The 27,943-nt window shown below is 40.0% G+C and overlaps 1 protein-coding gene across 2 annotated transcripts; it reads left to right on the forward strand.

Annotated features, from left to right (window-relative positions):
* Nucleotides 1–1,472: 1,472 nt before the first annotated feature.
* Nucleotides 1,473–27,883, forward strand: atp2a2b (ATPase sarcoplasmic/endoplasmic reticulum Ca2+ transporting 2b). 2 transcript variants are annotated; one of them, XM_041058339.1, is made up of 24 exons: nucleotides 1,473–2,101; nucleotides 2,412–2,429; nucleotides 2,563–2,645; nucleotides 5,146–5,250; nucleotides 8,363–8,501; nucleotides 14,865–14,945; nucleotides 15,824–15,909; nucleotides 16,475–16,630; nucleotides 16,801–16,942; nucleotides 17,223–17,389; nucleotides 20,122–20,210; nucleotides 20,393–20,495; nucleotides 20,609–20,740; nucleotides 20,855–20,974; nucleotides 21,292–21,510; nucleotides 21,635–21,758; nucleotides 21,946–22,157; nucleotides 22,282–22,502; nucleotides 22,589–22,791; nucleotides 23,200–23,285; nucleotides 23,425–23,558; nucleotides 23,856–23,973; nucleotides 24,156–24,276; nucleotides 26,811–27,883. In XM_041058339.1, the coding sequence occupies exons 1-24, from the start codon at nucleotides 1,984–1,986 to the stop codon at nucleotides 26,822–26,824; spliced, it is 2,991 nt and encodes a 996-aa protein (XP_040914273.1). In that variant the 5' UTR covers nucleotides 1,473–1,983; the 3' UTR covers nucleotides 26,825–27,883. The 2 variants fall into 2 exon arrangements, with proteins under 2 accessions (XP_040914273.1, XP_040914272.1); XM_041058338.1 differs by lacking the exon at nucleotides 26,811–27,883 and having other exon boundaries at nucleotides 24,156–26,317.
* The last annotated feature ends 60 nt before the right edge of the window (nucleotides 27,884–27,943 follow it).

Below are 27,943 nucleotides of genomic sequence, written 5' to 3' on the forward strand. Positions count from 1 at the left end.
TACTGTGGTCACATAAAAAACAATGGAAAAATTAGCAAGATTTGTTTATTGGCATTGCCATTCCAAAAAATTACAATGAAATATAAATACATTTAAACCGCATTAAAGTATTGTTTGCTAAACAGTCAGTGAAAGCCTGGCACTCATTTGCTGCACTTTTCTTTTTTTTTTCATCTCCAGCTATTGTGTGTCTGAAAATGAGATTTTTTTCCTTGTCAATGAACAGGAGTCTGACTGTGGCAGCTCACATCAATCACAGTGTTTGAAAATAACTTATCTTTCAGATAGATAGCAGATACTGTAGGCTGCAAAACATCTCACACAGAAGCTATCTTGCCGTCTTTTGGGATTTTGATTTTAAGGGCTTAAAAGATTCTTTTTGTTCCCTAGGGTGAAGTATTTCTGTCTGCTTTCATTGTGTATGTAATCTTTTTTTCTTGAAAATATTGTTACGTTCCGGTGCAACAAGGACAGAGATGTCACTGCCTAATTTGACTCAGAGGTATCAAGACAACTTTTAGGACTACTTGAACAGATAAATTCTTGATAAAAGGCCAGAGAGCAAATGATAAGGCTGACTGTGTTATAAAACAGGAAGGCTGCTCTGTCAGTCTAACAGAGAATGGTATTTTTCCCAGACACTTCCAACAACACTGACAAAGATGGTAAAAGTGATGTCTACCATGGTGCAAGACTCTAGGATGGAGGCATTTTCTGGGGGAAAGTAGGGATCTATTAACATAAATCTAAAATTATATCTTCATGTAGCTAACTCTCAAACTCTCACTCAAAACAGAAGGTTAAAAAATTTCCACATTATTGAACAGAGTAGAAATTAATACGCAGATATAAGAAGCTCGTTTATATGCACGAGACCCAGCATATAACTGGTCAGCTCTCCCAGGAAAATTCAGCCTGCCAAATCCCCCCACATACCTTTTTTTTCTCCAAACATTCTGAATCTTTTTTATGTGGTTTTATTTGTAGAACCAACCATTTTTATTATTACCAGTATTATTATTATGCACTTACACAAGACTGCCCTGTCCTGCTCCTTACCTATTACACACGTACTCCACATCAACATAAAAGAACAAGGATATTTTGAAAAAGATAATATGATGCTTTTGAGTTTGTCTCTGATAAGTCTGTTGTTCGTTTCCTCAAAATATATTATTTTGAAATACGTTTAAAACACTCATTTAAATCACCATCCTTTCTTAGAAGTGATAACATCTTTGGAGAAAAGACGATACAGACTTTGCTCGGGCTGGCATTTGAAAATTGAATAGAAAATAAATATAAATCTAATGTAGCATAGAAATGTATGCCACCGCCACACGCTCCTCGTTGAGAGCGAAAGAGAGAGAGAGTGTGTAATTTCCGGTGTATCTAACCAATCAGCTGGTTCCACATGCGGACACTGAACACCGCATTCGACGTACGCGAGAACTGCAGCGGACAAACGCGATTGGTGCCGATGAGGACGCTGGTGATTCCGCAATACACAAGCAGAGCGGGCGAAGGGAGCCGAGCCGCAACTCAGCCACATGTTTAAACCATCTATTTGGATAGATTTAGCCCGGAATTCGCTGTTTTAAAAGAGGAGGAAGACATTAAAACAGACAGCCGCGATACTGATATGAATTATTTGTCGAAGGGCTCAAGTGAAAGCTAGCGGAACATAGCCGGCGAATTCAAGCGGACCCAAAGGAGCCCAACTGTTCGCTAGCTTTAGCTTGTTAGCTGTCGTTAGCTCAGGAGCCGTTAATTCGTCCACTCTCGGCAGACACCTGCACGCCGCGCTGTCCTGTGTAATAGCTAAATAGCCGGTAACAGTCAACACCTTGGGCTCATGCTAGAATATTTTCAAGTATTTTTGTTTTAAATCACGGGTTGACACCAAAGACGGAGCGGACCGTGACAGGTTGAGGTTGGGACAAGCAGGGCGAAACAAGCGGCGTCCTCAAGTGGCCGTTCACCATGGACAACGCACACACAAAGACGGTTGAAGAAGTTTACAGCTTTTTTAACGTGAATGAGAGCACGGGTCTGAGTTCAGAGCAAGTGAAGAAACAGCGGGAACAATATGGACCAAACGGTAAGGAGCTGGTCGACGTTAGTTTGTTCAAAAACGAGTCGCTGTACTCTCCTCGGTGACATGTATTCACGGGCCATGGATCCCGATTTGTAACAGGCGACATGCCGGGAAAGAAGAAAGGTCGTTGACGTCACGATCTCAGTGTTGAAATATAGGGGAGCATCACTTGTGTGACTCAGTTAGCGCTGTGTAATTGTGCTTCACTACTGCTTTACTGCAAAGTGCTATTAATTTATATCAAGTGCTAACATTTAATCGACTGCTTGTCCATCTCTCTTTTTTGCTGTGGTCTGAATGGGATGATCTGCAGAACTGCCAGCTGAGGAGGGTGAGTGGACAATTGAATACACATGCAAGGAGTTACCTGTTTATGTATTGAGTTTCTTACTCTAAATATTTTTTAATGAAAGGGATACATAAGCATTATTATTATTCTTTTAAATGAAACTCTATTTTTTTAGGTAAATCCCTTTGGGAACTGGTGATTGAACAATTTGAAGACTTGCTTGTGAGGATCCTTTTACTCGCTGCCTGCATATCCTTTGTAAGTATAACGTGTTTGTGTATGAGTGGCTTGTTCTGTGTTAACTCAACTGATATGTGAGAGATAGAGCTAGTGAACAAATTTGGTAGCTCATATTTAACTTGTGCGCTTGTATACAGTTAAGTGCTATGCTTCCTTTGCTATGTTATTAAGAGTAGTAATAGTAAAAGTCTGAGCATTTTGTGATGCTGTCTCAAAAAGTTCTCAATATCAGCCGAAAATATCTTGAACTAATATAATGACAGAATACACAATGACAGTGAATAAACATCACTTTGCAAAGTTCCCTGCCAGTACGTTTTCTTTGGCCTGGTTTTTAATACAGCGTTTATGATCTTGTTCATTCAACCAATATGTAAGAGACAGAGTAAAGCTAATTAGTGAAACTAATTTTGTCGCTCATGTTTTAATTACATACTTGGAGCCATCCAAATGCGATATTTCCTTTACTGTTTTATCAAGATCAGCAGCAGTAAAGGTTTGTAAGCAGGTTTTGACACTCGTACAAGGTGTTGAGCATAGACAGGGTGTTTTCATGCTAGAGTAGTGAGTGGTTAATTCACTCTGAGATCTTAAATAGAAGAGCCTGCTTCATTTCCTTCAAGACCAGTCAAATATTTGTCTGTGTGCATCTCCACCACTGTCTTTCTTTTCGCCATTTCAGTGAGCTCAGTAGATTTTTTTATTTTCTCTGTCAGTGTATAAAGTGTATACAGTCCTTTTCTGATCGATTCAGATTCAGTGCAGATCGCAGCTTAGCAAGAATGATGTTGAAAGGTGGAGGAGAAAGGAGCCCAGAATCTGTCTGGTGACACAACCCAGATGAATGTTTTTTTTATGATTCTATCTTAACGTATTATATGTTAGTGTATACATGCTTTGGCTCTTGAAGCAAATCTTAAGTGAGTGTAGCCTCTTTGTGCCTGTTGTGTCACATAGATTTTGTTAACAGGTCAATAGTAAAGCCCACAGTTAGAAACAAACACTGACATCTTGTTGATCTGGAAACAGGTATGTATGTCACTATAACATGTTCAGTGTTTATGTAGCTTGTGGTTGGAATGAGCAGCATGTGTTTGACAGTTACAGAGTAAAAGTGACAGACACCTGAGAAGTCCACATGTGTCTCTGATGATTGAATTTTCAGGTGTTAATTTGCCACCGCACTCGAGAGCTGACTTGCGCTTTATCGTGAGTCTCAACATTGCTTTGATGTCTAGTGTTCATGTTGTTATTGTGAATACAACATGACAGTTCCATAAATGAACAGGCGTAACTCATGATGCTTGTGTTCTTGTCACCAGTGAGTGGCAATCCCCAGTGTAGTTTATGTGTGACACAGTGTCAGGTTCACTATCCTGTGGCCCTGTTTCTACTCTAGCATTGGCTGTTAGCCCACTGGCTGAGAATATCATCAGTCACCAAGACATGGCGATGACAGCCAGCTATGGTTACAAAGCTTATAAATCAGCTGCTGTAGTGAGCAGCACACTCTCAATCACACAAGCACATGCAGACACATTTACATTTATTTCCACATGACAGCATTTTGACTACAAAGTTATATACAAACATTTGTTTAGACTTTATATTAAGTCGCTCAGGAAGTGATGGTAGAAAGGTAAATTAGCTTGAGAGACACTTAGAATTGAGTTGACATTTGATTGGCTGTTCTTAAGTAGGTTGGAGTTGGGGGGGGGGGGGGGGGGGGGGCATTTTGTTTGACACAATTCACTTCTGGCACAGATTCTAAAAGAGGAGAAAGTGGTTACTACATTCACTCTTTCTGACACGACTGTCAAACACACTGGGCCCAGTTTCTGCAATACTGGCAGAGGCTGGCTTGAAGTTTATTATGGATTATTAAATGATTATTAAATGCATAAAATCATTATGTCAAATATGTAAAAGTCAGGGTGAGGTTCTGGCACAAAACATACAAAGTGTGTGGTAAAGTCACTGGGATAAAATGCCATTGTCTTACCAAAACAAACATGATAACCACCATTGTTCAGTAAGTGGTGGCAATGGCTCGTTGCAAAAATGCATGTATAATAGAATCAGAGCCGCCTGAAGCATATATTCTTGTTATTTTAAGTGTTTTGTGTTCTTGGGTAATTTTGTACCAAAAAGTTGTGGGATTGTCAGAGAAGACTGGAGACAAGCCAGACTTAGAGGACTAGTTGTCCTCAGCCACTATATACACAATTAATTGAAAATAGCTTTGACCTTTCTACCTCCTGTCTGTTCTATTCATGTAGATGATGTAAAGTGGTTGGCTGCATTGTTACATATTGTGTGGATTTTGAAATTATGTGACCCCACCAAATAGCTGTTCAAAATAATATGCTCTGTAAACACCTCTTGATGTGCTTATCCAGCAAGCAGGAATATTAATTTTTGGTTGCTCTTTGGGGACGCAGCCAGTGTTATCCTATGTATTAATTGTTATTTGTGATGAATTTAATTGCTAATTTCTTTTTCTGTGTTTTGTGTTTAGGTGCTGGCCTGGTTTGAAGAGGGAGAGGAAACCGTTACAGCCTTTGTGGAACCTTTTGTTATCCTGCTTATTCTCATAGCAAATGCCATTGTAGGAGTCTGGCAGGTAAACACATGTTACATTTACAAATGCATCTCTGCAGTTTTTCTTCCAGTGTTATAGTTGTCACTAAACTGTCACTAAATGTATGTTGGAAATTTACAGTCCATATAGGACTTTTACAGAAGGGGAAAGCTAATGAGGGAAACATTGAATAGAGAAGCTCATAATTACATTTTTATCATGAAAGACAGAAATTGAAATGCAACATTTCCCATCCAGGCCAAGGATATAGCACACATCCTATCAGACCCTCAGGGTAAAAACACTGTCACACTGGAAACCTGTCCTGCTCCACTTCCTCCTCACTTGTTATATTCTGATCCTCATTTATTAACCTACCTATTCAGAGAAATCCTAGCTTTTACCCTAATGCCTGAGCAGGGCAACATTTGGGCCTCACGAGTACAACAGAAAAAAAAGCAGTCGTTTTTAATGCTGCCTGTGAGTAGGTATGTCTAAGCCTCTGTGTTCATATGTGACTGCTGAGCCCTGGCCTTCCCCCAGGATTTACAGTGTCAGTTCCTTTGAGAAGCAGTATTGATTTGTCAACATACACCTTAATTATAGGCAGGAAGCGAAGGCAGCAACAGTCGTGGATGGAGGCACTTATCTGGACACACAGAAAAACTAATTATCTTCTTTTTTTTTCTTTTACACTGGCACCCATTCCAATCAAATTTAAAATGGTCCAGAAAACAACATGTTACCCCGGAGTTAGTTATGAAAGATAGGCACACTGACTCCTTGCACCTGCCTTGTGGATGGCAGGTCTAGATTAATGTTACCAGAAAACTGCTCAGGGCAGATTTGAATGACTGTATACTTGGAATGTGCCAAGTGTGACATCCCAGCAATAATGTGATGGACATGTTCCTGTTGGACATGATTCATTGGCATGTCTGGTTGTCTTGGAGTCAGCATAGCCCTCTGCACCTGTATTATATTTTTGTGTTAGAGCAAGGGAAAGTGGATCCTGAGGTGATGCTGTAGCATTATTGACTTACTGTAAGAAAAGCCAGAGTTAAGTGAAGCCAACGTTTTTTGCAATAATAATAATAATAGACCCTCTAACATGTTTCAAGTTAATAAATCAAATGGTGAGATATCTCCCGTCTAGCCCTATATCAATTACCTGATGCCTTCATTGTATTTTTTGTGTGTAGTTTGATGAATCCCTGTTTTTTTTTTTACAGTTCATGTAAGAATACCTAAACATAAATGTACAAATGACACTTTTCTTGTTTGTTTCACACACATACTGTCATACACAAGACCTTGCATTTCCAAACAAATTTGTAAATATCAAGGGATTAAGTATGGTATCCCGTGAATCGTAACTTGTTATCGATAACTGCAGGCGAGTTCATTTGTCCCATGGGTTCGGAGTTGAAAGATCTGAGACTTCAGGTCTTGATTAAGGCTATTTTGCTGACCTTTGGAACAGGTCAAAAGTGCATCTCTACTTTTGTGTCTTCTGTGGTAAATGTCTGATAAACTCATTTGGAGAACAATCCCCGTGATTGTAAATCTCACTCATGCTCAGTATACTTGGTCAAAGAAGACATCTGGTATACTGGGAGTGTCTCTGCTGAATTGTCTTGTAAATGTAATGCTTGTTGACAATCCTGCTGAGGCTTGTGTAAATGGTGAGTTGTTAAGTGGCTGGTTGTTTGCCTTTGTTAATGCAAACAAAGTCCGTATGAATGATGTGGAGGTGGTGTAGGTATCTGCTGCTTTTTCTGTTGTCACTGACTTGGCCCTATCTGTATTTTTAAATGAGCATAACCTGCCTTTGAATTAAAGGCAACTGTGTTTTCGCATGGCCTCTTTAGCTCGCTCTAACCGTGTAAACCCTCACCTTTACTGGCAGCCATTTTAATGGCTTTGTATCCCCATTGCTATCCCTTACAAAAGACTGTGACATCCTGAGGTTGTGCACCCTGTCTTTCCGTGTCTAGGTGAGCGCTGCTTGCCTGCCAGCCAGGCTGGGAGCTGCCGCTAAACCTGTCCAATCTGAGAGCAATCAGTCAGACAAGCAAAAGTCAGCACTAACAGAAAAGTGCAAGTGAAGAATGATTTAGGAAGGAACAGAGCAGGCAAGAAGGGATTATTCAGAGAAACCAGAGAAAGAATGTCCTTGTAGTGGTATGTCATGGGACTTTTGCTTATACCAAAGCTTAAAGTTTCATGTAAGGGTAAATTGTAAATAAAGTGTATTTTTTCACACCTGAAAACCAAGGCAAAAAGCACTTTTCCTTTTTTTTTTGGCCTTTTGTAATATGTCCCAGTGCTTACATAATTATTCTCCACTGTCTATCCTAAACCATGTCATGGTCTTAGTTTATTTATTTATTTATTTTGTCATGTTGCTTTTGTCTCATTACTCTATTTTGACTAACTGTTCTTTTGCTGTAATAGTGTATCTGAAAAGACACTTTGTTTCCATCTATGGGTGGGTGATCTTCCCCCAAAAAATCATGTCATTGTTTTTTTAATACACAATCACGGTCCACAATCTAAATTTTGAAATGTACTGTCGAGAATATCCAGACTTAGTCATCTCTTTCCACTGTTTGCTGCTTTTATTATAAGTTTTCTACTGCTCCAATGCATCAGTCAGTGATAACTGTGTTTCGGTTCATAGTAAGATATAGATAGTGAAGTTGTACCAACACACCGGTCATGTTGCTTAACGTGGTTGAATAGCTTTGTCACATTGCCTCCGTAATTGTTGAACGTTGCCTGAGAAAGTTTACAGATAACTTTGCTTTTAGAAATATCTGACTGTGCATAGCTAAAAAACATCTGCCACACTAGTGATATTGAGCCCTTTGTTGTTGTTTTTTCTTTTGGTTTGTTTGTTTTTTGGCACCATCTCCCTATCTGCCATGCTGCTGAAAAAGGCCCTGTGATAGACACTAAATATAATTTGGCTGTCTAGTAGTATTCGTGAACGTAGCGTGGATCCATGTTATTAGGATTAATCAAGTACAGTGGTAAAATGTCATAATATCCACCAACCCTTAGAATATCCACCATTTACTATAATCTTCAAAATTGCTTTGTGTTTGTATGAAATACATTTTTTTACCTTAATCCTATTTCTGCTGTTTAGGAGCGAAATGCAGAAAATGCCATTGAAGCACTCAAGGAGTATGAGCCAGAGATGGGGAAGGTGTACCGCCAGGATAGGAAGAGTGTCCAGAGAATCAAGGCCCGAGACATTGTGCCTGGGGACATTGTGGAGGTTGCAGGTAAGATGAAAAATAGTAGGCATGAGGTCGTCAGACGGGACGCATTCTAATACTCTGAATGTTCACACTTGCTTGTAAATGAACATGAACAACAAAATAGGAGAAGTCACATGTAGAACTTTGTCAATATAAATAATTTTCAGATTTAATACAGATTACTGCTTTTAGTCTGTTGCCTATAGAATTGATGTAATTCAACATGCAGATGCTACTGGTGACTGTAAGAGATGTACATATAACATTGGTTATCAGTTCTGTAAACATCATCAACACTGTTATGACGTGCTCTCCACATAGTCTAAACACACACACACACAACTGATCTCTCATCCTGTTCGTCTCCCAAGACAATTTCAGAGTGATGGTAATGCCGAGTAAGTAAAGCAGTTATGCAATACAAGAGCAGAGATCCAATCTGTTCCTGAACATTTCTTGGCTAACCTCAACTTGGACTGGGCCACATATGTTTATACCTTCTGCGTCACTGCTCCTCATTTCTCTGGTTTTCTGTGTTTTCTTACTGATCAGTCTTTCTCGCTGGGCCTCTTTCTGTCTTTGATCCCATTTGATTGACTTTCATTAATTCTTTCTCTCTCTTTCTGTTAATGATGTATCTTCCCTTTTTTTTTTTGTCACAAAGCCAAGGCTAGTGAAGAAGGGTCAAAGAAAAGATTTATATATTGTCTGTATTTAATTTGGACTTAAGCTTAAAGAAAGGTTTATGGATTTACCCACAACATTCCAGTGCCTTACAGAGTCATTGCTGTATTATGCTCCATGGCACAAATTTGTATTTGAATGATAAACATCAGTAACTTGAACACGCTATAGTGGTCTTGTTAATTCTCATACTAACTTGCTTTTTGAGAATATAACTGCAGGACAAAGTTATCTTGTAATAATAGCACACACTTATTTTTAAATGAAGACACGAGGCATCAGTGAGGTCAAATGGATGGTCAAACCGTCAGCCTCCAACAAATGACAATGACATTAAAGCCCCTCTAAAACAAGGACCTACTGTGTTTCAGTCCGCATCACAAGTTACGGACTGAAACACAGTTTGTATAGAGTGTTTACAATGTGGCAAAATGGAGCTAGTGCTCATGTGTAGTTAAACATCACAAAATAGAGGGCAGTGATCATGCAGCAAAAATTTAATTTCTGTATAAAACAAATGGAGCAAGCCTGTCTAACATGACAAAGTACAGACTGCAGCACTGCAGCAGCTAATGTAAACACTTTTAGCTCAAGAAAAAGCAAATGTAAGACACTGAAAAATGAACTTATGCAAAATATGGACGATTGTTTATCTTTTTACCAAAAGAGTCAAAATGCCTTATCATATATGTCAGTTAGATTTTTGGCAAACTTCATCTGTTCAAAATATTTTTTTGCCAGTCAGGATATTTTGGTTTCTTACTCCAATAATACAACAAAAATCTGAACTGGGGTTAAATATAGACAATTGGAAATGGAATCAGAATCAATTAAATGTGATTACCAGGAACAGTAGTAAACAGTACAGTCAGGTTCCTGACACCAGCTTCAGATGATGCTCAGCTTTCTTGAAATAACACTGTAGACATTGTCTTATGTTATCATCCAAGTAGAACTACTGACCATGTTGCAGCAATAATTATGCCATTTTCAGTCTCATAGCTCATTCAGTGTGCCAACTTTAAAGTTTTTATTGGACAATATCTGAATCAAACAAAACTCTCTGCGTGCTTTATATACACAGTCATAGCGTGTGATTTACTGTGTGCGGTAGCAAGCTGTTCACATAAATATGGCCTTAAATCTGATAGATGGCCCCTGAGGTCACGTAAGTCATCAGGATGGAGTTGAGTAACAGACTACGTTGCACAGTATGAATCTGTCACAAAGTGAAACTAGCAGTATCTACAGGAGCTACCAAAGTTACATTTACTTAGCCTTAGGGCTGTGTGTGTATGTGTTCATGTTAGCCGTGGCAGGGGAGCTAGTCAACCAGCGACTTGCAGTGTGAAGGCTGATGATGTGTGAATGTAATGCCAGGCTGCAAAGTGTCCTTTCAGACCAGGCGTTTGGTTTATATCCTTTGAGTACTTTTAGATCTGGAGCTCCGATAATTTTGCTGTCACCAGCTCAGATAGTCCATCAGAGCAATTGTCGTTAAGTGGTTAGAGGAACTCTGTGTGCTGAGTGTGTGAATTTTGTGTTGGTAATATGCTTTTTTTAGTCCTATTTTTGGATACTGTGTTGGTTGTACCCAATTCTCCTCTCGCAGTCACACACTCATTGCCCCCGCCCCTGAAAAGTAAGTCAGATTGAAAAAAATGCTGTGCTGTCTCAACAATCCAGAAGACATCCAGCCCACTTGTCTTACCGGCTAAGAAAGATTTTCTTCTTCAACATGTTTTCCCTACAGTATTTGCTTACTTCTCACATTTCAATGTTTGGGCTTTGTTGGACAAACAGTTTGTTTTGCTGCAGTATGAATCAGGTATCATTGACCACAGTTTGCTTTTGTCTGTCTTTGTGGACAGCATCAAGTGACACAGCTACCTCTTTTTATAACAGCAACAGAGTTCAGAGCTGCCATCTCTAACAAGTGGTCATCTAAGTGGCAGTTATCTTTCAAAAATAATATTTTTAGATGAGATGTCAAAATGGCAGCCTTTGGTGCATGCTAATTCTACCATTTTTTAGCAAGTCCTGTTTGGCTTGAATTCGGCTATAGATCTAGCCTAATTCACATATTAGGTGTAAATACCTACCTAAAATTGCTACTGATAAAGATTTTGTAGCACACGACGGAAAGAACTGTTTTATTATAGGCAGATTTTCTGTTTACAAACAGTCAAGGATGGACGTACAGCAGGGGTTAGAATACACATCATCGCACTATATGATGCTTATGTATCAACATTTTCAGTATTTACAAAGAAAGCAACAGTGTGAGCTAGCTTACCTTAGAACAAGTGTTTCCTCTCGCAGTTTTTGTGTGAAACCATATACTGATCTCACAAAATTTACTTTGACCATATCAAAGTAGCTAGCAACTACAAATTCACCAGGGGGTGTCCTTCTTGGTGTAAGACAGAAAAACAGCTTCACGTTTATCTTTTCTTAAGCTCTCAGTTGTTCCAAAAGTTTGAATTTGAATTGTAATGACCTGATTAAATTACAGTCTATAAACGTGACAAACTGTTTGAAGTAGTTTGGCTTGAGCTCTAAAACTCAGCTTGACCCAGTGCATGCCCTATTAATGTTATGTTGTTTGCTACAAAAATGGAGGATGCAAGCACAGCCATTCGGAGCAGACAGTCACGACACCAAGCATCTGAGAAGCAGTGTCCATGGCTATGCTATGCTATTTGTCTCTGCCCGTCATCTGCTGCCTGTCTGTTCCACTTTCCTCTGCCTCTCACATGACCAAGGTATTGCTCCACGATTGTAACAACACACTGAACTGATATGGCGTGCAGAGTGTCATGTATGTTTGTGCATGTCAAGGTTTGGTCTTGTGATTTTTCCATTCATAAGACAAGTGAGAGAGTCCCTTGAGGGCTGCAGGACCTCATGAAAGGTCCCAGAAGGCTGCAAGCCTACGTGCTAGCACATCAGAGAGCCTCAGTCACTGGGAGAGAAAATAAACAACCCTGTTAAGATGTCTAAAGTTACACTGGATCCCCCATGATGATATATTAGAATATCTGTGCTATAACACAAGTCAAATTTTTTAAATGAGTGTCCTGTTCAATGTTATGATGTTGAGATGACCTTAGATTTTGTTATATGGGATAGTTGTCTTCTGCCTGTTTTCATTTCCTGGGCTACATCACACGAGCTGAGACTGCACTGTCAGTCACATCAGGGTAGAGGTTTGGAGAAAAAGTGGGGATACAGACCCTGGGTAGGGTATGAAGACGACTTGGGTCTTTACAAACTGATGGCATGCTATCATTTAAGTGTGTGCAGCCTGACATTTGTCCTTAACTCAAGGGAACAGATAACACAGATAAAGTCCTTTGTTCACATGGGAGAAGGAAAGGTCCCTATCCTGGAGGCTGTCCACTCTTTCCCAGAAAAATAAGAGCTAAAAAGAGCATGTTCTGAAAGATGAAAGGAAAGATAATGTCATTCTTAGTCAAAACAGCTGCAAGTTCTAGGTCACTGCGCCAGATTTCAGTAGATGATTCCAAAGGAACTGTATTCAGCTCTTTTGCTAAAATGATTTGCAGCAACATTAATAAACAGTAATTTCAGACAGAGTAAAAATAGTAGCTTATGCTTATCTAATTATCACTGACCAATGTATGATTTGCTGTTAAGGTGTATTCCAAAGAGAAGTAGGTTTAATTTTAATGGCCTTAATAATATAAAATTTCCTCTTACTGTCAAACTATGCTGTGACCTTATTCCCAGTGTACACTGACGGGGGGTAAATAGGGAGGTGTTTCAGTATTACTTGAGGGTAGGTTTTCTAATTAGCGACTATTTGGAGGAACTTTCCCACAGGGCTTTGTCTTAAAAATTTCCAGTGACTGCCATTCCTCATCTCCTTTGTGTCCTCCCTCATGCTATGCTTGTTCATCAACTCCACTATCTCCTGTGTGTTAAAGGGGGATCTAGTTTGAAGGCAGACAGGTGATGATGAAGTGGTTTTGACAGCCTCAATCCAGCTGGAGGACCAAATTTGGTAGTGGAGCTGATAGTCCAGAAGCATTATCGCTCACCATGAACTCAGCATAACCACATGTTACAGTGATAAGATAGATTTTTAAATTATAGTTATTGTGTAGGCAAAATGTGAGACAATACAGTGAGGAGTTTGTTTTATTGGTCATATATTTCTTGTGAAGAATTTCCTCAGTTCAGTCTCTGAATTAATGGCTAGAAGCTGTCACATACTCAAGAGAATGGTGGGAATGAATGAACAGTCTATACACAAGAACACGTCATACTGTTTCTATTTTAATTCATGTGACGTAAAACGGGTTCTCCTTGCTTAAAACAGAACATTTTACCATTCCCTTCCCCCAGATCCAACAGCACATGTTTGCAACTGATCAAAATAGTTTTCCCATTTTTGGACGTGGGTTTTGCTGGACTCTTCTAATCCCTCTTCCCATCCCACCCCCCCCCCCCCCCCATCTCTTCCTCTGTACTCAGAAGGGCACTGCAGAGGCCCGTGGGTTGGTTTACATGTCTGTCACCACTCTCCATTGTCCACAGAAGGATCTTTTTAGAGACTCTGGGCCATTGCTTTTATATTGCTTTTACCTTCACCCTTTCAAGCTGTGTGATGTCTTACTGTAAGATGACAGTGGCATTTGTCCATTGTGCTTTAGAATTTCATTAAAACATTAGACATTCATTTTGAATGCTATTGGCACCCCTATCTGCCCAATAGTCTTTATGTAATAGTACAGTATGATGCAGTGAACATAAACAGTACAAGCTTACACCTTTAGGCTCCTTTTAAAAACTGTTTCTCTGTCTCTCTCTTGCCTTTTAAGCTATACTATGTAAATTACATGTTTGTCTTTTTGTCCCATTCTATACAAGTGCTTTGTAATGGAAAAATCAAAGAAAACACCATTTGAAAGCAGATGTGCATCTGACTGCAGAGTATGGTCTGACTTTTAAATACTTTTTTTCTTCAGTCAAACCACAAAGCTGAAAGGTTCATTATCAGCGCCCAGATCAGACCTAAAATGCACGTGAAACCATACAAGGGAGTCTCTACCCTTTTCAGTAAAGCTAGTAAATGTGCTCTGATCATCAAGGTACTTATCCTTTGACTGCAAAAGAAACACTTGTTTTGAATCTGGTGTATATTTACATTTTACAAATTGTTTTAATGGGGATTGCTAAAGCCTTGTGTTAGTGGAAAGAATGAGCAGCAATCTATTCGTGTCCTGTGCAGGAGATGAGTGGAACATTAATAATTTTTGAATGCACGACTCTCGCTCTCTCTCTCAGCCTCTCCTCACTTGAGTTTGATTATTTTATTACTCCCAAGGGGCATGAGTTGGGATACACAGCAGCTGATTTTATTTCCAAGACTTAAGTGTCTGTGTGTGGTGATTTGTTTGTTTATTGCTTTTATCTTAAAGTATTTTCTCTTTTCATTATGCAGTGCTCTAATTTTAGAGGTGTTTTTTTTTTTTTTTTTTTTACACGTGGGAAATTTACATGACACCGCTCTGCTTTTTTTAATTGCTTTGACAGTTTTTTTGGTACACTTTCAAAGTTAATTTAATCCAGTTTCACAAGGTATCTATCCCCCTGCAGCCAAAGTCATTTACAGATGCTTTTAAGTTGTGAAGAGGTACTTAATTGTCCCCTCTGCTTTGTTGTTTCTCTCCACAGTTGGTGATAAAGTGCCTGCAGACATCAGGCTGACTTCTATCAAGTCAACCACACTGAGGGTAGACCAGTCAATTCTTACAGGTAAAACAATTTCTAAATTGCTTATATATAGACTTTTTGTCCATGTGAGCTTATGTCAGTTCATGTTTCTGTCTCTTACTGTCCCCACCCATTACTCATAATTATAAATTCTGGAGGTTTACACAAAAATGTTCATTAACTTTTTCATTTATAGCTTCTTTAAGTAGACATGCACTATTTGTACATTATTTCTCTTCCTGCCTCTGCAGCAGTTCACCTCTTCTGATCAATCCAGACACAGTAGGATACAAATAAGCAAGTTCTGCCTGCTTTTGATGCACATGTCCTCATTACACCTTGTATTCATGGCTGCTTAGTCAATACCAACACAAAAAGAAGACTATATGATGTGGATGAAAGGAAAAGTAAAATAGATTAATGTAGGGATGGATAATTGGGCAGTGAGGTAGATGGAAAATAATTTGAGAATACTGAAGGATGGATAATGCATGAGAGAAGGGGTTTATGTGAATCAAGTCCTTAAATCTCTTGTCTTGCTCTGCTGCCTTAATTGGTAGCAAATTCCATGGGATATTTTAGTGTTTCAGCTATTTCTCTCCTCTCTTCCCTTCCCCATTCATGGCCATACTGCCTCTCAAATGCTCCCTGCCTCACTCTATCAGAACAGTGCAGACCTTGCACAGTTGATTGCACGCACAAACGCACATACAGTGGAAACACACCATCAGATATGGGGTTTGAAAGGCAGTGACAGTGCAGCATTTGATAATTGTCAGGCCTGTTCAGTGATCTGCAAAACCTTCTACACATATTTTCCCCAAGTGTGAACCAAGCTTCACAGCTACCACTTTGCTCTCCTGTGTAGGAGCTCTCCCACTGCTTACATCTCTCATATCTCTTGTTTCCTGCTCCTGCAGGAGAGTCTGTGTCTGTGATCAAACACACTGACCCGGTGCCTGACCCACGTGCTGTCAACCAGGACAAGAAGAACATGCTCTTTTCTGTGAGTGACTCACAAGACCATTTTAGGCTGTTCTGTGTTATTTTACACTTTGCTTTTGAAAAAAAAAATCATCCCTTTTCCATCTTTCGTCTGAATCTGACAACACCTATAAAGGCAACAATGTTTTGCTGTCATCCTCCTCCTCCCTCTCTTTGATTTTTTTTTTTATCCCACCATCCCTCCTCACATCCAGTTTTTTCTATTTTAGAATGACTGCACTTTTGGAAAATCCTGAATTAGCTATTTATGTCCCTACTTTTTCTGTCTGATACATAAACAAAACATACAGAACGGTGCATGTCTGGACAGGTGAAGAAGAAGCAATTGAAAGGATTTACAATTTGTGCACCTTCATCTCCAAAAGAAATTACAGCCACTTCCACTGTTTCTAAAATTTGCGTAGGAAAGTGATGTATTAACTTTTGCTGCATGTTGATTCTTGACGCATGTTGAATCTCCTGCATGTGTTTTTGCAACTGTTCTCTGAAAAGTTGTTCAACTAGTTTCACCCCCAGAAGGTGAATGTGTCATGTGTTTGTCCTCTACTGTCTACTTCTCACTACAGGGCACAAACATTGCAGCTGGTAAGGCTGTTGGTGTGGTGGTGGCCACAGGTGGCAACACAGAGATTGGCAAAATCCGAGATGAGATGGCATCAACCGAGCAAGAGCGCACCCCACTGCAGCAAAAGCTGGACGAATTTGGACAGCAGCTATCTAAGGTTATTTCTGAAGTTGCATTGTTCTCTCACACTGTTGTTCTTTGCCTTTTTGTACTTTAAAATGTTATTAAAAACTACTTCAGCTATTTCTGTATGCTCAAAAAGTATAATGTTGATTTTAATTATGATTTTTGATTTTAAACAAATGTTGTATAATTGTATAATTTAAGGTTATTTCACTGATCTGCATCGCTGTGTGGATCATCAATATTGGACATTTCAACGATCCTGTCCACGGAGGCTCCTGGATTCGAGGCGCTGTCTACTACTTCAAGATTGCTGTGGCCCTGGCAGTTGCTGCTATCCCTGAGGGTAAGCTGGATAGCCACACAAATGCAGCCATGTCCTTGACATGCTATTTGCTCTAAGAGGCTCCAGGATTGTGCTGCTATTCAGACTGCTGGGACAGTTGGTAGGAAAATCCTGTGATAGGGACTATGTTTGAATACTTCATGCTATTGGGACAAAGGATAGTAGTTTCACCACTAGAGTGAATGAGTATAAAAGGATGTCTGCATTTTTTTCTGTAATCATTTATGTCCTCTGGTGTGTTTTAATCCACCTCTGTGTTTCTGTTGATGTTTCTCACCAGGTCTGCCTGCTGTCATCACTACCTGCCTTGCGTTAGGAACACGCCGCATGGCCAAGAAGAACGCCATTGTCCGCAGTTTGCCCTCTGTGGAGACCCTTGGCTGTACATCTGTCATCTGCTCTGACAAGACTGGCACGCTGACCACCAATCAGATGTCCGTGTGCAGGGTAAGAGAACAGAGAGCAGTGACCGAAACAGAGAAAAGAGACCTGAAACCTCCATCGCTTTGTGAACTTCATGTATTTATTCATAAATGTCACGTATGCAGACACACCACAATCTAGATACAGAATAAAATTGCACATTTGATTGAAATGGTTTTTGAAGGAGCCGGTCTAGCCTGCCAACATTGGCAGTCATAGTCTGTGGGATAACCAGTCAGAAATCTGCTGTTAGAATAATGTTTAAAAAAACAAATCACACCTTCAGCAAATTAAGATAAGATACAAATTTCCATGAAAAAGAGAAAGACTATTATATGATATAATGTTAAAGTACGTTTCAACTAGAAAAAAGTTTTGTATGATGTCATCATCATAATTCTGGTCATCGTCAGTCACCTTTTGACTTAATTGATGTTCGAACAACAAACATGTTGTCAGCCAGGTTTGTCTCAGCCATGAACAGTTGAAGTCAGTTGTATCTAGCTGTTTAGGGTTTAAAAATAAATTTTAAATAAATAACACATTAAAAATGTGTATCTGGTATAAGTTTATGATTTTCTTTGCATTTAAGTGAAATCAGAAATTATATATTTAGCCACTTATTTCTCATATTTACCTCACAGGCCATTGTTGCTGTTGAAAGCACTAACTTAAAGTTGGCTCATTAACCTCCAACAGTCAGCTCAGTTCACCTGAAATGAAGTTGACATTGTTAGCTTATCTAACCGCATTTACTCTGGTTTCATAACAACCAGGGTAAATGTTACCTCGCAGACTCAGGACAATTCACAGTAGACTTGTACTTCAGAATGTCAAAAGTTGAGAGTGTCCGATGAGCGTGCTAACTATCGTTAACATTATATAAACATAACAAAAGTGATCATTCAAGAAACAATTGTGAGACAGAAATAACTCACTATTCGTGATCACAATAAAGTTACATATGGCTTGTCAACATCCCCCTCAGGGAAACAGTACAGTAAGCAGTGACAAAGTCTGCAGTGCACGGATAATTGGTCATTTCAAACTGGAAGAAAAATGGAAGAAAAGTACAAAAATTAAAAAAAGAAAGTACAAAAATAAATAGAATTTTAGAACAGTTACCATCCGTGGAGTGAGCAAAGCCTGGCTACTTTCCTGACATCTGAAAACTTTTCAACTGTAAACTTTTCACTGAGCAATAAAACAACCCTGACAGCCTTTTGATGACAGAAGGGATTTACTGAACACTGAGCAGATGAAGGAAGGAAGGATGAAAGATTTCCTTGTACACAGGCAGAGATGAAATAAGATTCAAAAGCACATGTGTGTGTATATCTTCATTTTCTCTACCCATATGAACGTGGACAACTTAAGGCTATATGAACTATATATTTACCAACTATTTTAGACTGACAAAGTGTATAGGATTACCCCATCAGTATAGCTTCATAGCTCCTTTGTTCCCATTAAAGTTTCTAATTTTTTTTATCATACTTCTCTTTCCTGCTCTGTCCCTCCATCTTTCTCTGTACTATTCCTCAGCCCTTTATCTTGTTAGTCTTGTGTTTTCCTCCTCATTCCACTCCCCCTTCTTATTCAGGCAGCATGCTGATCAGTATGCAGTAGTTAGTCACTTGCAGCAGAACCAGCAGTAGAGTTGCATAACTGACCTTGTGTTGAAAGATTCTTTCTCTCTCTCTCTCTCTCCCTCTCTCTCTCTCTTTCTTTCTGCTGTCTGTTTCCTCTTCCTTTGCTCATCCAGCACATTTTTTTAAAGAGAAAATTATGTTTAGCAATTTTGAGAGGCTTTAGCAACCATCGGATGCTATTCTTGGCTATTTGACAGTCACTGACAGGGAAACTTGTGCTTGATGCATCTGTAACATCCAAGCTGCCCCCACAAAATGGGCAGTACTAAAATTAGTTGCCCTGAATGACTAAATGTTTCTTTTCAATTTCTGTCTACTTCTTGTGTTTTGGGTAGGACCACCACTGACATCACTGCTTTTGTAGTCTTGCTGTAGCTTGAGGGGAATGCAGCCACAATGCAAGCTCATCATTTTATTGAGATATTTCCATTCTCATCCCTTGTGCATCTTTGTACTGAATCTCTCAATGCTAATGTGATGCTTTAGATGGAAGACGGTGTTATGTATTAGTGGTTGCATACCCTTAACACCTGTGGTAACAGTCCTTGTGTTGTCTAACCTCAAAACCGCCAGTGTTTCCTGTTGCATGTTAGGCTCTGGTCTTGGTTTCCGGTATCTCTAAAAATACAAATTCTTCTATGTTCATCTCAACTAAAATAGTTTGACGTTTTTGAATGATTTTTGTAAAGGCCCCCAATAAACCAGAGACCATAACTAGTCTCCTTACCCAAAGGTTTGGACACTCAAGGTCAAAATATTTCCGCCTTAGAGTGATTCACTTTTATGCAGAGTGTATTCATGAGGAGCTCTGTGTCTGCCTTGCTGTAAGGTGACATTTATGGACCTTCCCCACCAGAGTGCTCAGTGTCTGCTTTGGCTCAGCACTGCATTGTAATATCCTGTTCTATGTTCAAGGGGACTCATGATGTGAAGTTTCCTTTCCTGTGGATGGTGGTCTACTGCCACCTCCTGGATGCAGTGCCCCTCAGCTTCTCAGCTTTTTCCTGTCCTTTTTATCAGGAGGCATTTACCCACAGAGACTGTAGGTGTGTAGTGTGAGTATTAGACAGTAATATTTTGTCTCTACAATTTTTATGTTTCTAGATGTTTATCATTGACCGAGCAGAGGGTGAGCACTGTTCCTTAAAGGAATTCACTGTCACAGGCTCTACATATGCCCCGGATGGAGAAGTGTGAGTATTCAGTGTCTTCTGCCATTTTAAAATGAAAATAATGTATGTGTAACATAATTAATCTGTTTTATAAGACTTGAAAAGGATTATTCTAAGATGAGGTGGAAAGTTGTGTTTGAGGTACACCACTCTGCCCAGCTGGCTCACTAGTTGCGTCCTTTCTACATCCATGTTTTGTTTAGGTACCATGATGGCAAACCAGTGAGATGTTCCCAGTATGATGCCTTGGTGGAGCTGGCCTCTATCTGTGCTCTCTGTAATGATTCTTCATTGGATTATAACGAGGTTGGTAGTGAATCAGTTTTGTGTGTTAACATGCATATAATGCTGAAACACGTTTGAAACACCCTACATGTTTTGGCTGACATTTTCTGATGACGATTTCTTTGTGTGTCCAGACCAAAGGTGTGTATGAGAAGGTGGGTGAGGCCACAGAGACGGCTCTCACATGCCTGGTGGAGAAGATGAACGTGTTTGATACAGATGTGAAAGGCCTGTCCAAGATTGAGCGAGCCAACGCCTGTAATTCTGTATGTAACCCTCAGTTCTTCATAGTCTTATCCTTGCTATGCAAAATATACACGCTTCAAATAAGATGAAACAAACTACATACTTATTGTAACTGTGTTTTCTCATACTTTTAGGTGATAAAGCAGCTGATGAAGAAAGAGTTTACCTTGGAATTTTCCAGAGACCGGAAGTCCATGTCTGTGTACTGCACTCCTAATAAAGCCCGCTCCTCTGTTGACAAAATGTTTGTAAAGGTAAGAAATAGACACATTGAGACTTACTGCAGTGGTTTAATTATCCAAGGCTCTGATATGAAAATATAAAACATGACATAACTGTTGTCATTAGATATTGTTGACCTTTTTTTCTGGATAATATCCATGCTTTCAAAATAAATGCTTTCAGTAATTTGCTAGAACTACAATAATAATCATTGTAGACTGAGCCTTGGACATTTTGAATATTGGGGGGTGGTTTCCTCAAGCTTTGTTTATTGAAAATGTTTCTCTTACACGCAGTTTTGTCTTTTCCTTTCATTTGTCCTCCGTCTCCTGTCTTTACCTGCTTATAGGGTGCACCTGAGGGAGTGATTGACAGGTGCACACATGTCCGTGTAGGCAGCAACAAGGTGCCATTGACCCCTGGAATCAAGGAGAAACTAATGTCTGTCATCAGGGAATATGGAACCGGCAGGGACACCTTGCGCTGTCTGGCTCTGGCCACTCGAGACAACCCCATGAGGAAAGGTGAACTGGTGTTGGAGGACTCCACCCGCTTCATTGAGTATGAGGTAAGACATGGGACAGATCAAAATGGTCGCCAGATTCTGCAGAAGATTTTTTCCAAGTTCTTTAAACTGGTTTCTGTATTTTTTGTGTGTTAAGCTGCATTTATTTTTCTTTTTTGTCATCCAGACTGATCTGACATTTGTTGGCTGTGTGGGCATGCTGGATCCTCCCAGGGCAGAGGTGGCAGCCTCTATTAGACTCTGCCGTCTTGCAGGCATCCGAGTAATTATGATCACTGGAGACAACAAGGGTATGTAGAGAGAGTCACATCTGCTTAAAGAACAATCATTTGACTTACACATATCATAAAAGTTTTCTTCAAGAGTTCAAGAGAACATTTTACCACATGCTCAAATATACTGTAGTTCATCATACTTACACACTTTCATTCCATGAAACCTTACGAAGTAAATAATATACTCTCATTTACGCTTTAGGGACGGCAGTGGCTATCTGCAGACGTATCGGTATTTTCGGTGAGGAGGACGACGTCTCCAGCATGGCTTTCACTGGCCGAGAGTTTGATGATCTGTCACCTGCTGCGCAGAGAGAAGCTGTGGTCAAGGCCCGCTGCTTTGCTCGTGTGGAACCTTCACATAAATCCAAGATTGTGGAGTATCTGCAGAGCTATGATGAGATTACAGCTATGGTAAGCAAGAGGACATGCTTTTGAGTCATTGATAATTCCTGTACAGATAAATAAAGTTACATAATGTAGAACGCTGAAAATGATGAGATAATTTATGGCTTCCTGGTTTTCACCCTTCTCCCAGACTGGTGACGGAGTAAACGACGCCCCTGCTCTAAAGAAGGCTGAGATTGGCATTGCCATGGGCTCAGGCACAGCTGTGGCTAAGACCGCCTCTGAGATGGTGCTGGCTGATGACAACTTTGCCACCATTGTAGCAGCAGTAGAGGAAGGCAGAGCCATTTATAACAACATGAAACAGTTCATCAGATACCTCATCTCTTCAAACGTGGGCGAAGTTGTCTGGTAAGGATCACTGGTTTATATAAATTAACTCCATTCCCTGCATAACTCAATCCCTCTGACATACATCATGCTTCTTCTGTGTGTAGTATCTTCCTGACTGCAGCTCTGGGGTTCCCTGAGGCGCTCATCCCTGTTCAGCTGCTGTGGGTGAACCTGGTGACTGACGGTTTGCCTGCCACTGCCTTGGGCTTCAACCCGCCAGACTTGGACATCATGAACAAACCACCACGCAACGCTCGTGAGCCCCTCATCTCTGGATGGCTTTTCTTCAGATACCTAGCCATTGGATGTAAGTGAGGAAAAGTGGATCAATATCTTGAGAAGAAGCTTGGTTGACAGGGTGTATCTGCTGTATGTTACAATAATGAATAATGCCTGCTGATGTTCCTTTGTTTGATTGTTGGTATATACGTGTTGGCAGAAACCATTAGGAAGCATCAGTCATCAGCTGGCAATCATACAGTAGAGCTGCTGGTTAAATGTCCTGGCAGTTCCTCCTAGTCAGTGCAATAACTAGTGCTAGTTAACTCGCTGAAATCTGCCACATTAGCATAATGTAACTGAAGTGTTAACATAGGTATTCGCTAGAAAATGCTCACATGTAATCACGTTTTGCTGATTTCTCAGATTTAAGTAACCACACATCTGTGTCATTGTTTGCATGCATGAATGACGTCTTTCTGGTTTGCATCACCAGGTTATGTGGGCGCTGCCACTGTTGGAGCCGCTGCCTGGTGGTTTGTTGCTGCTGAGGATGGACCAAGGATTACCTTTTACCAGCTGGTATGAACTACAGCCAAACAACTATTAATGCCACACACCTGAATTAAAAAAAAAATAAATTCATCTGATGTTTTGTTTTGGGTTTTTTTTTTTGCCATATAGCGAGTGATATGACTGAATAATTTTTCACTTCTTATAGAGCCACTTCCTGCAGTGTGCTCCAGAAAATCCAGACTTCCAGGGTCTGGACTGTAAGGTGTTTGAGTCCCCTTACCCCATGACCATGGCCCTGTCTGTGCTGGTCACCATTGAGATGTGCAATGCCCTAAACAGGTAAGTGTGAGCAAGGCATCCTCGGTCTAATGAATTAGCTGGTCCAACATGTTAAGCAGGTTTGTCCTTTAGTCAGAAAAAACAAAGGCTTTTTTCCCCCAGATATTGCTCTGAGTGACCGGCTGAACTCCAGATCTTTACAACTGCCACTTTGATTTACTGCAGGCTTACACTTAACTGATGTTTTCCTAGTGCTATTCAAAGTGTGTACTACAACATCCAGGTAGCAGCACTTCTAAGAAATAACTCCTGAGTGAGTTTTTAAACAAACATGTATTTGTGTTTGCTGTCTCTCAGTGTGTCAGAGAACCAGTCCCTGCTGCGTATGCCTCCCTGGGAGAATGTGTGGCTGCTGGGAGCCATCTGCCTCTCCATGTCTCTTCACTTCCTTATCCTCTATGTGGAGCCTCTTCCAGTGAGAAATATTTCTTTGAGTTTGACACACAGTGTGGTGCTATGGAGTGCAGACGTGCAGAATGAAGATAGTGTTGTCATGATACAACAGCTCATCACACATGAAGCTGAATTAGAAATCCATTCTGATTCTCAAAACTGGAAAACAGACAACGCAGACTGATCCGCTGTGTGTCTTTTCAGATCATCTTCCAGATCACCCCCCTGAATCTGACACAGTGGCTGATGGTGCTCAAGATCTCGCTGCCTGTCATTCTACTGGACGAGCTTCTCAAGTTTGCCGCCAGGAACTACCTGGAGCCCGGTAAAGACCTGGAGAAGCCTGCCAGCTCCAAAGGCTGCGCCCTGTCTGCATGTATGGAGGGCATCTCCTGGCCCTTCGTGGCCATTTCCCTCCCCTTGGTCCTCTGGATCTACAGCTCCGACACTAACATGGCCGACATGTTCTGGTCCTGACTGACTTGAGCACAACCTCGACTTTTCCATTTCCCTCCCCCCTCCACCCCTTCCCACCGCCATCACTTCACTCTTTCCTCTCCCTCCTTCCTCTCTGCCTTTCCTACATGTGCATAGCTAGCGTGTGTGTGTGTGTGTTTGTAGAGTTAGTGCGTGTGCTTGTGCGTGCCTACCGCGTGTGTACGAGAAGGACCAACTTTAACACACGAAACGTAACAAATAATATAAAAATGTTAACATTGAGAAGTCACCTGTTTTGAGTTGGGATAGGATTTGTGAATGGGTGAGGCTTTAAGTTCGAGTGTTACAAGACCGTCACTCCTGTAGCTGTGGACTTCGTTGCTGGTTTGAAAGGAAATATACTGTTGCCAGTTTTTTTTTCTTGTTAATGTCAATATTACCCATGAGGTTTATATTTTTAATGATTTTGGGAACATCTTTTGTCTTATGTCACTACAGAAACATCAGTATATTGTTTTGCCTAGATTCCCTCTTCATGAAAAGAAAACTTTAAGATATCAGAAATTCATTGATCTGTACAGAGAATGAACACTATTTTATGCAAAATTTTTTTTAATGGCATTGTAAATTGTTTGACCAGCGTGGCTTAGACATACCGCCTTGATTTGTTTTCTAATGTTTACCATTGTGTCTTCAGTATAAACTCAGAACTCTTTCAGAAAGGACAACCTCCATGTGGCAGACGAAGATGGGGAAAGGTTTGGGAGTGAACGTTTGAATGCTCTGCTTTAAACAAAAGAAAACAACAACAAAAAAATATCCTGACAAACAAAAGCCGCATGTCCTGTGACCCAGCATGAACTGTATGTGGTTTCTCATTTCTAATTTAATTGTGTATGCCCCCCCACCCCACCCCACCCCACCCCACCCCACCCCATTGTTAGAGTATAAATTAACTTCATGGATGTTTTTTTTTACGACGATAATGAATTGAAAATAAGCCAGTTTTTCTGCACTGGGCAGAGCACAGCTACCTCAATATGATAAAAGAATTTTTTTTTTTTTTGCTCATCTCTACATGCTTTTCCTCAACAGACTTGCTATAGCGTAACATCTGAGGTGTGCCCCTATTTGCTTGTGCAGAAAACAGAACACAAACTTCCTTCACTCTAACACTTTTAAGGATATATATTGTTTGTATTGATTTTTTTTTTTGGACATTCATTAACTTTATTTGTGTTTTGCTTTGGAGACAGAACTGGTTGGGGATGACGTATGTCAACGACCATCTCCATGGCGTTTGATTCAAAGGACAGTAATATTAAAATATTCAGAAAAAATACTAATACAAGAACTCCAAATGAACTTGGATCGCAAATAAGAACCCAAAATGTTGTTTTTTTTTTTTACTTCAAGGAAAAATACACTCTTGAACCCTTTGAATCAAAGTGTTTTCTGTCTTTATTTAATACGATTGAGGCCATTGGTTATCGACATTATTCATATCCAGTGTTTTTGTATGTGCATATGATACTTGAATACAGATCATGTCAGACATATGAATGCTTCAGTTTTCTTGGCACAACATGACGGGAAGGAGAAATTCAATACGCAGTGAAGCAGATCTTGTGTATATTTGACCTACAGGCTTTAATATTTAGAGGTCTTAGTTTGTTCTGGTCATACCATACTTTGTGGTAGTGTGTATATATGTTGGATCAGAGCCCGTTCAGTCAACTGCACTAATCCTAAGCATCTTTTTGTATGGAAATTTCCAAGTGTGAGAAACCCCCGCCCCCGTCTAAAGCATGTGGGTTTTTTTGGGGGGGCGGTTAGAAGCCTGGGTTTGTTTGCACTGTGTGTGTTTGTGTTCCACTTAACAACAACTGTGTGCTTTCTTCCTCAATGCCTTCCATTGGCTCCCCTGTCACTAGAGTGAGTATCCATTTGTCTTTTTCATACTCTACTAAATATCACCTCACCACCGTAGAATCTAATAAAACAAGGAGACTGTGAAACACTTCCTGAAATAGAGATTTGATAAATTTCCACCATGGAATTGAGAAGGTTTTGGGGAAATAATATTCTCCAGGTAACTTTAAGGCATCAGGGTGACTGAAAATAGTTTTAAATATTAATCTTCCCATTAGAGGTATGCAAGGGAGTGATTATGGGTTGCCAGTCCTCAGAGGAAACCAGAGAAACTCTGCTTCTATGTTGACCATATGCCACCATTGTGAATGTCACCGTGTGCTGTTCTTTTCACCACTCTGACACTTGCTTATGTTCACAAAACCGACACCGACTCTTGGTAATATGGTGGAAAATGTACGATTATAAAATGCGAATTGGTCATTGATTTTTTTTTTTTTTTTTTTATTTAATGTTTCGTACTAACGTAGTTTTTTCTTTCCCTTTCAGGTTGGCTCTCATAAAAAGCTTCACAAAATTAAAGAGTGGGCTCAGAGGCTGGAGTCGTCCTGCCATCCAGCATGTGTACTCACTCTAACTTCACACACCTCAGACACCATGATGACCAGCAGTGTGTGTGTGTGTGTATACCTTTGCACCACCACCAACAACAAAAAAAAGGACTTGTTTTCCACAGTAAAAAGACCAAATAGTTAAGCGTATACTTCTAGAAGTGGTTGGGCTGGAAACATAGTTCCATTGGCCCCACAACACACGAACACACACACACTTCTAAACACACTTATACCTCTGTGTGCAGATGCTATATCAATATGACACTATTCCAGTTTCGTGTGCAGGGAAGTTCTCAACACCCTCAACGTTCCTTCTTGCATGAAGAATTAGTTTCCAACTTTCATGGTAGCTTAGAGAATCTTTAAAACACTGGGTTTGAATGGTCTTAGCTGTACATCAGTGTACAAAAATCATGCATGCGTTTCAGCTGTATGTAGGCTTTGCAATTTGTATTTATAGATTCTAATGTATAATACTCCGATGACATATTAAGATGGTTTTAAGATGGATATATATATCGTAGATATTGGGAAATCACTGTTTTTATTGTAACGGTTTTGGTAATTTGCACAATATTAGACAATGAGAAATGACTCATGCTGAACTTGACTGTGCTCTACTTGATTTTGATTTTTTTTACTTTGATTTTTCTTCCCTCCTTTTGTTAACTACTGTAGGCCGATCACTGAACCATTTACCTTCTGATGAACTAGTCCTTTGCAATGAGGACTACAGACTGACACTTTGATTCATTGAGTAATCTGCAATACAACAGTGTTCTCCTGTTTTCTTATTGCCTCTGCATCCTCATTATTATTATTATTATTATCATGTATCTTTATCAACTGCTGTAAAACTGTGATCTAATGTGAGGGGGCCTGTGCAGTCCTCTCAGCAACTCCTGGTCGAAGAACAATATTAACCATATGTAAAAAGACGATCATTATTGAAGATTAATAATGATTGTACATGCATTACTGAGGTTGTGGTTTCAGGTAAATAAAATAATATAGTATTTGAATCGTGTCCTTTCTCTTTTTACATGAAGTGAGTGATGCATTCTTGCA

This window comes from Toxotes jaculatrix, chromosome 16, assembly GCF_017976425.1.
Source record: "Toxotes jaculatrix isolate fToxJac2 chromosome 16, fToxJac2.pri, whole genome shotgun sequence".
Taxonomy (NCBI): Eukaryota; Metazoa; Chordata; class Actinopteri; family Toxotidae; genus Toxotes; species Toxotes jaculatrix.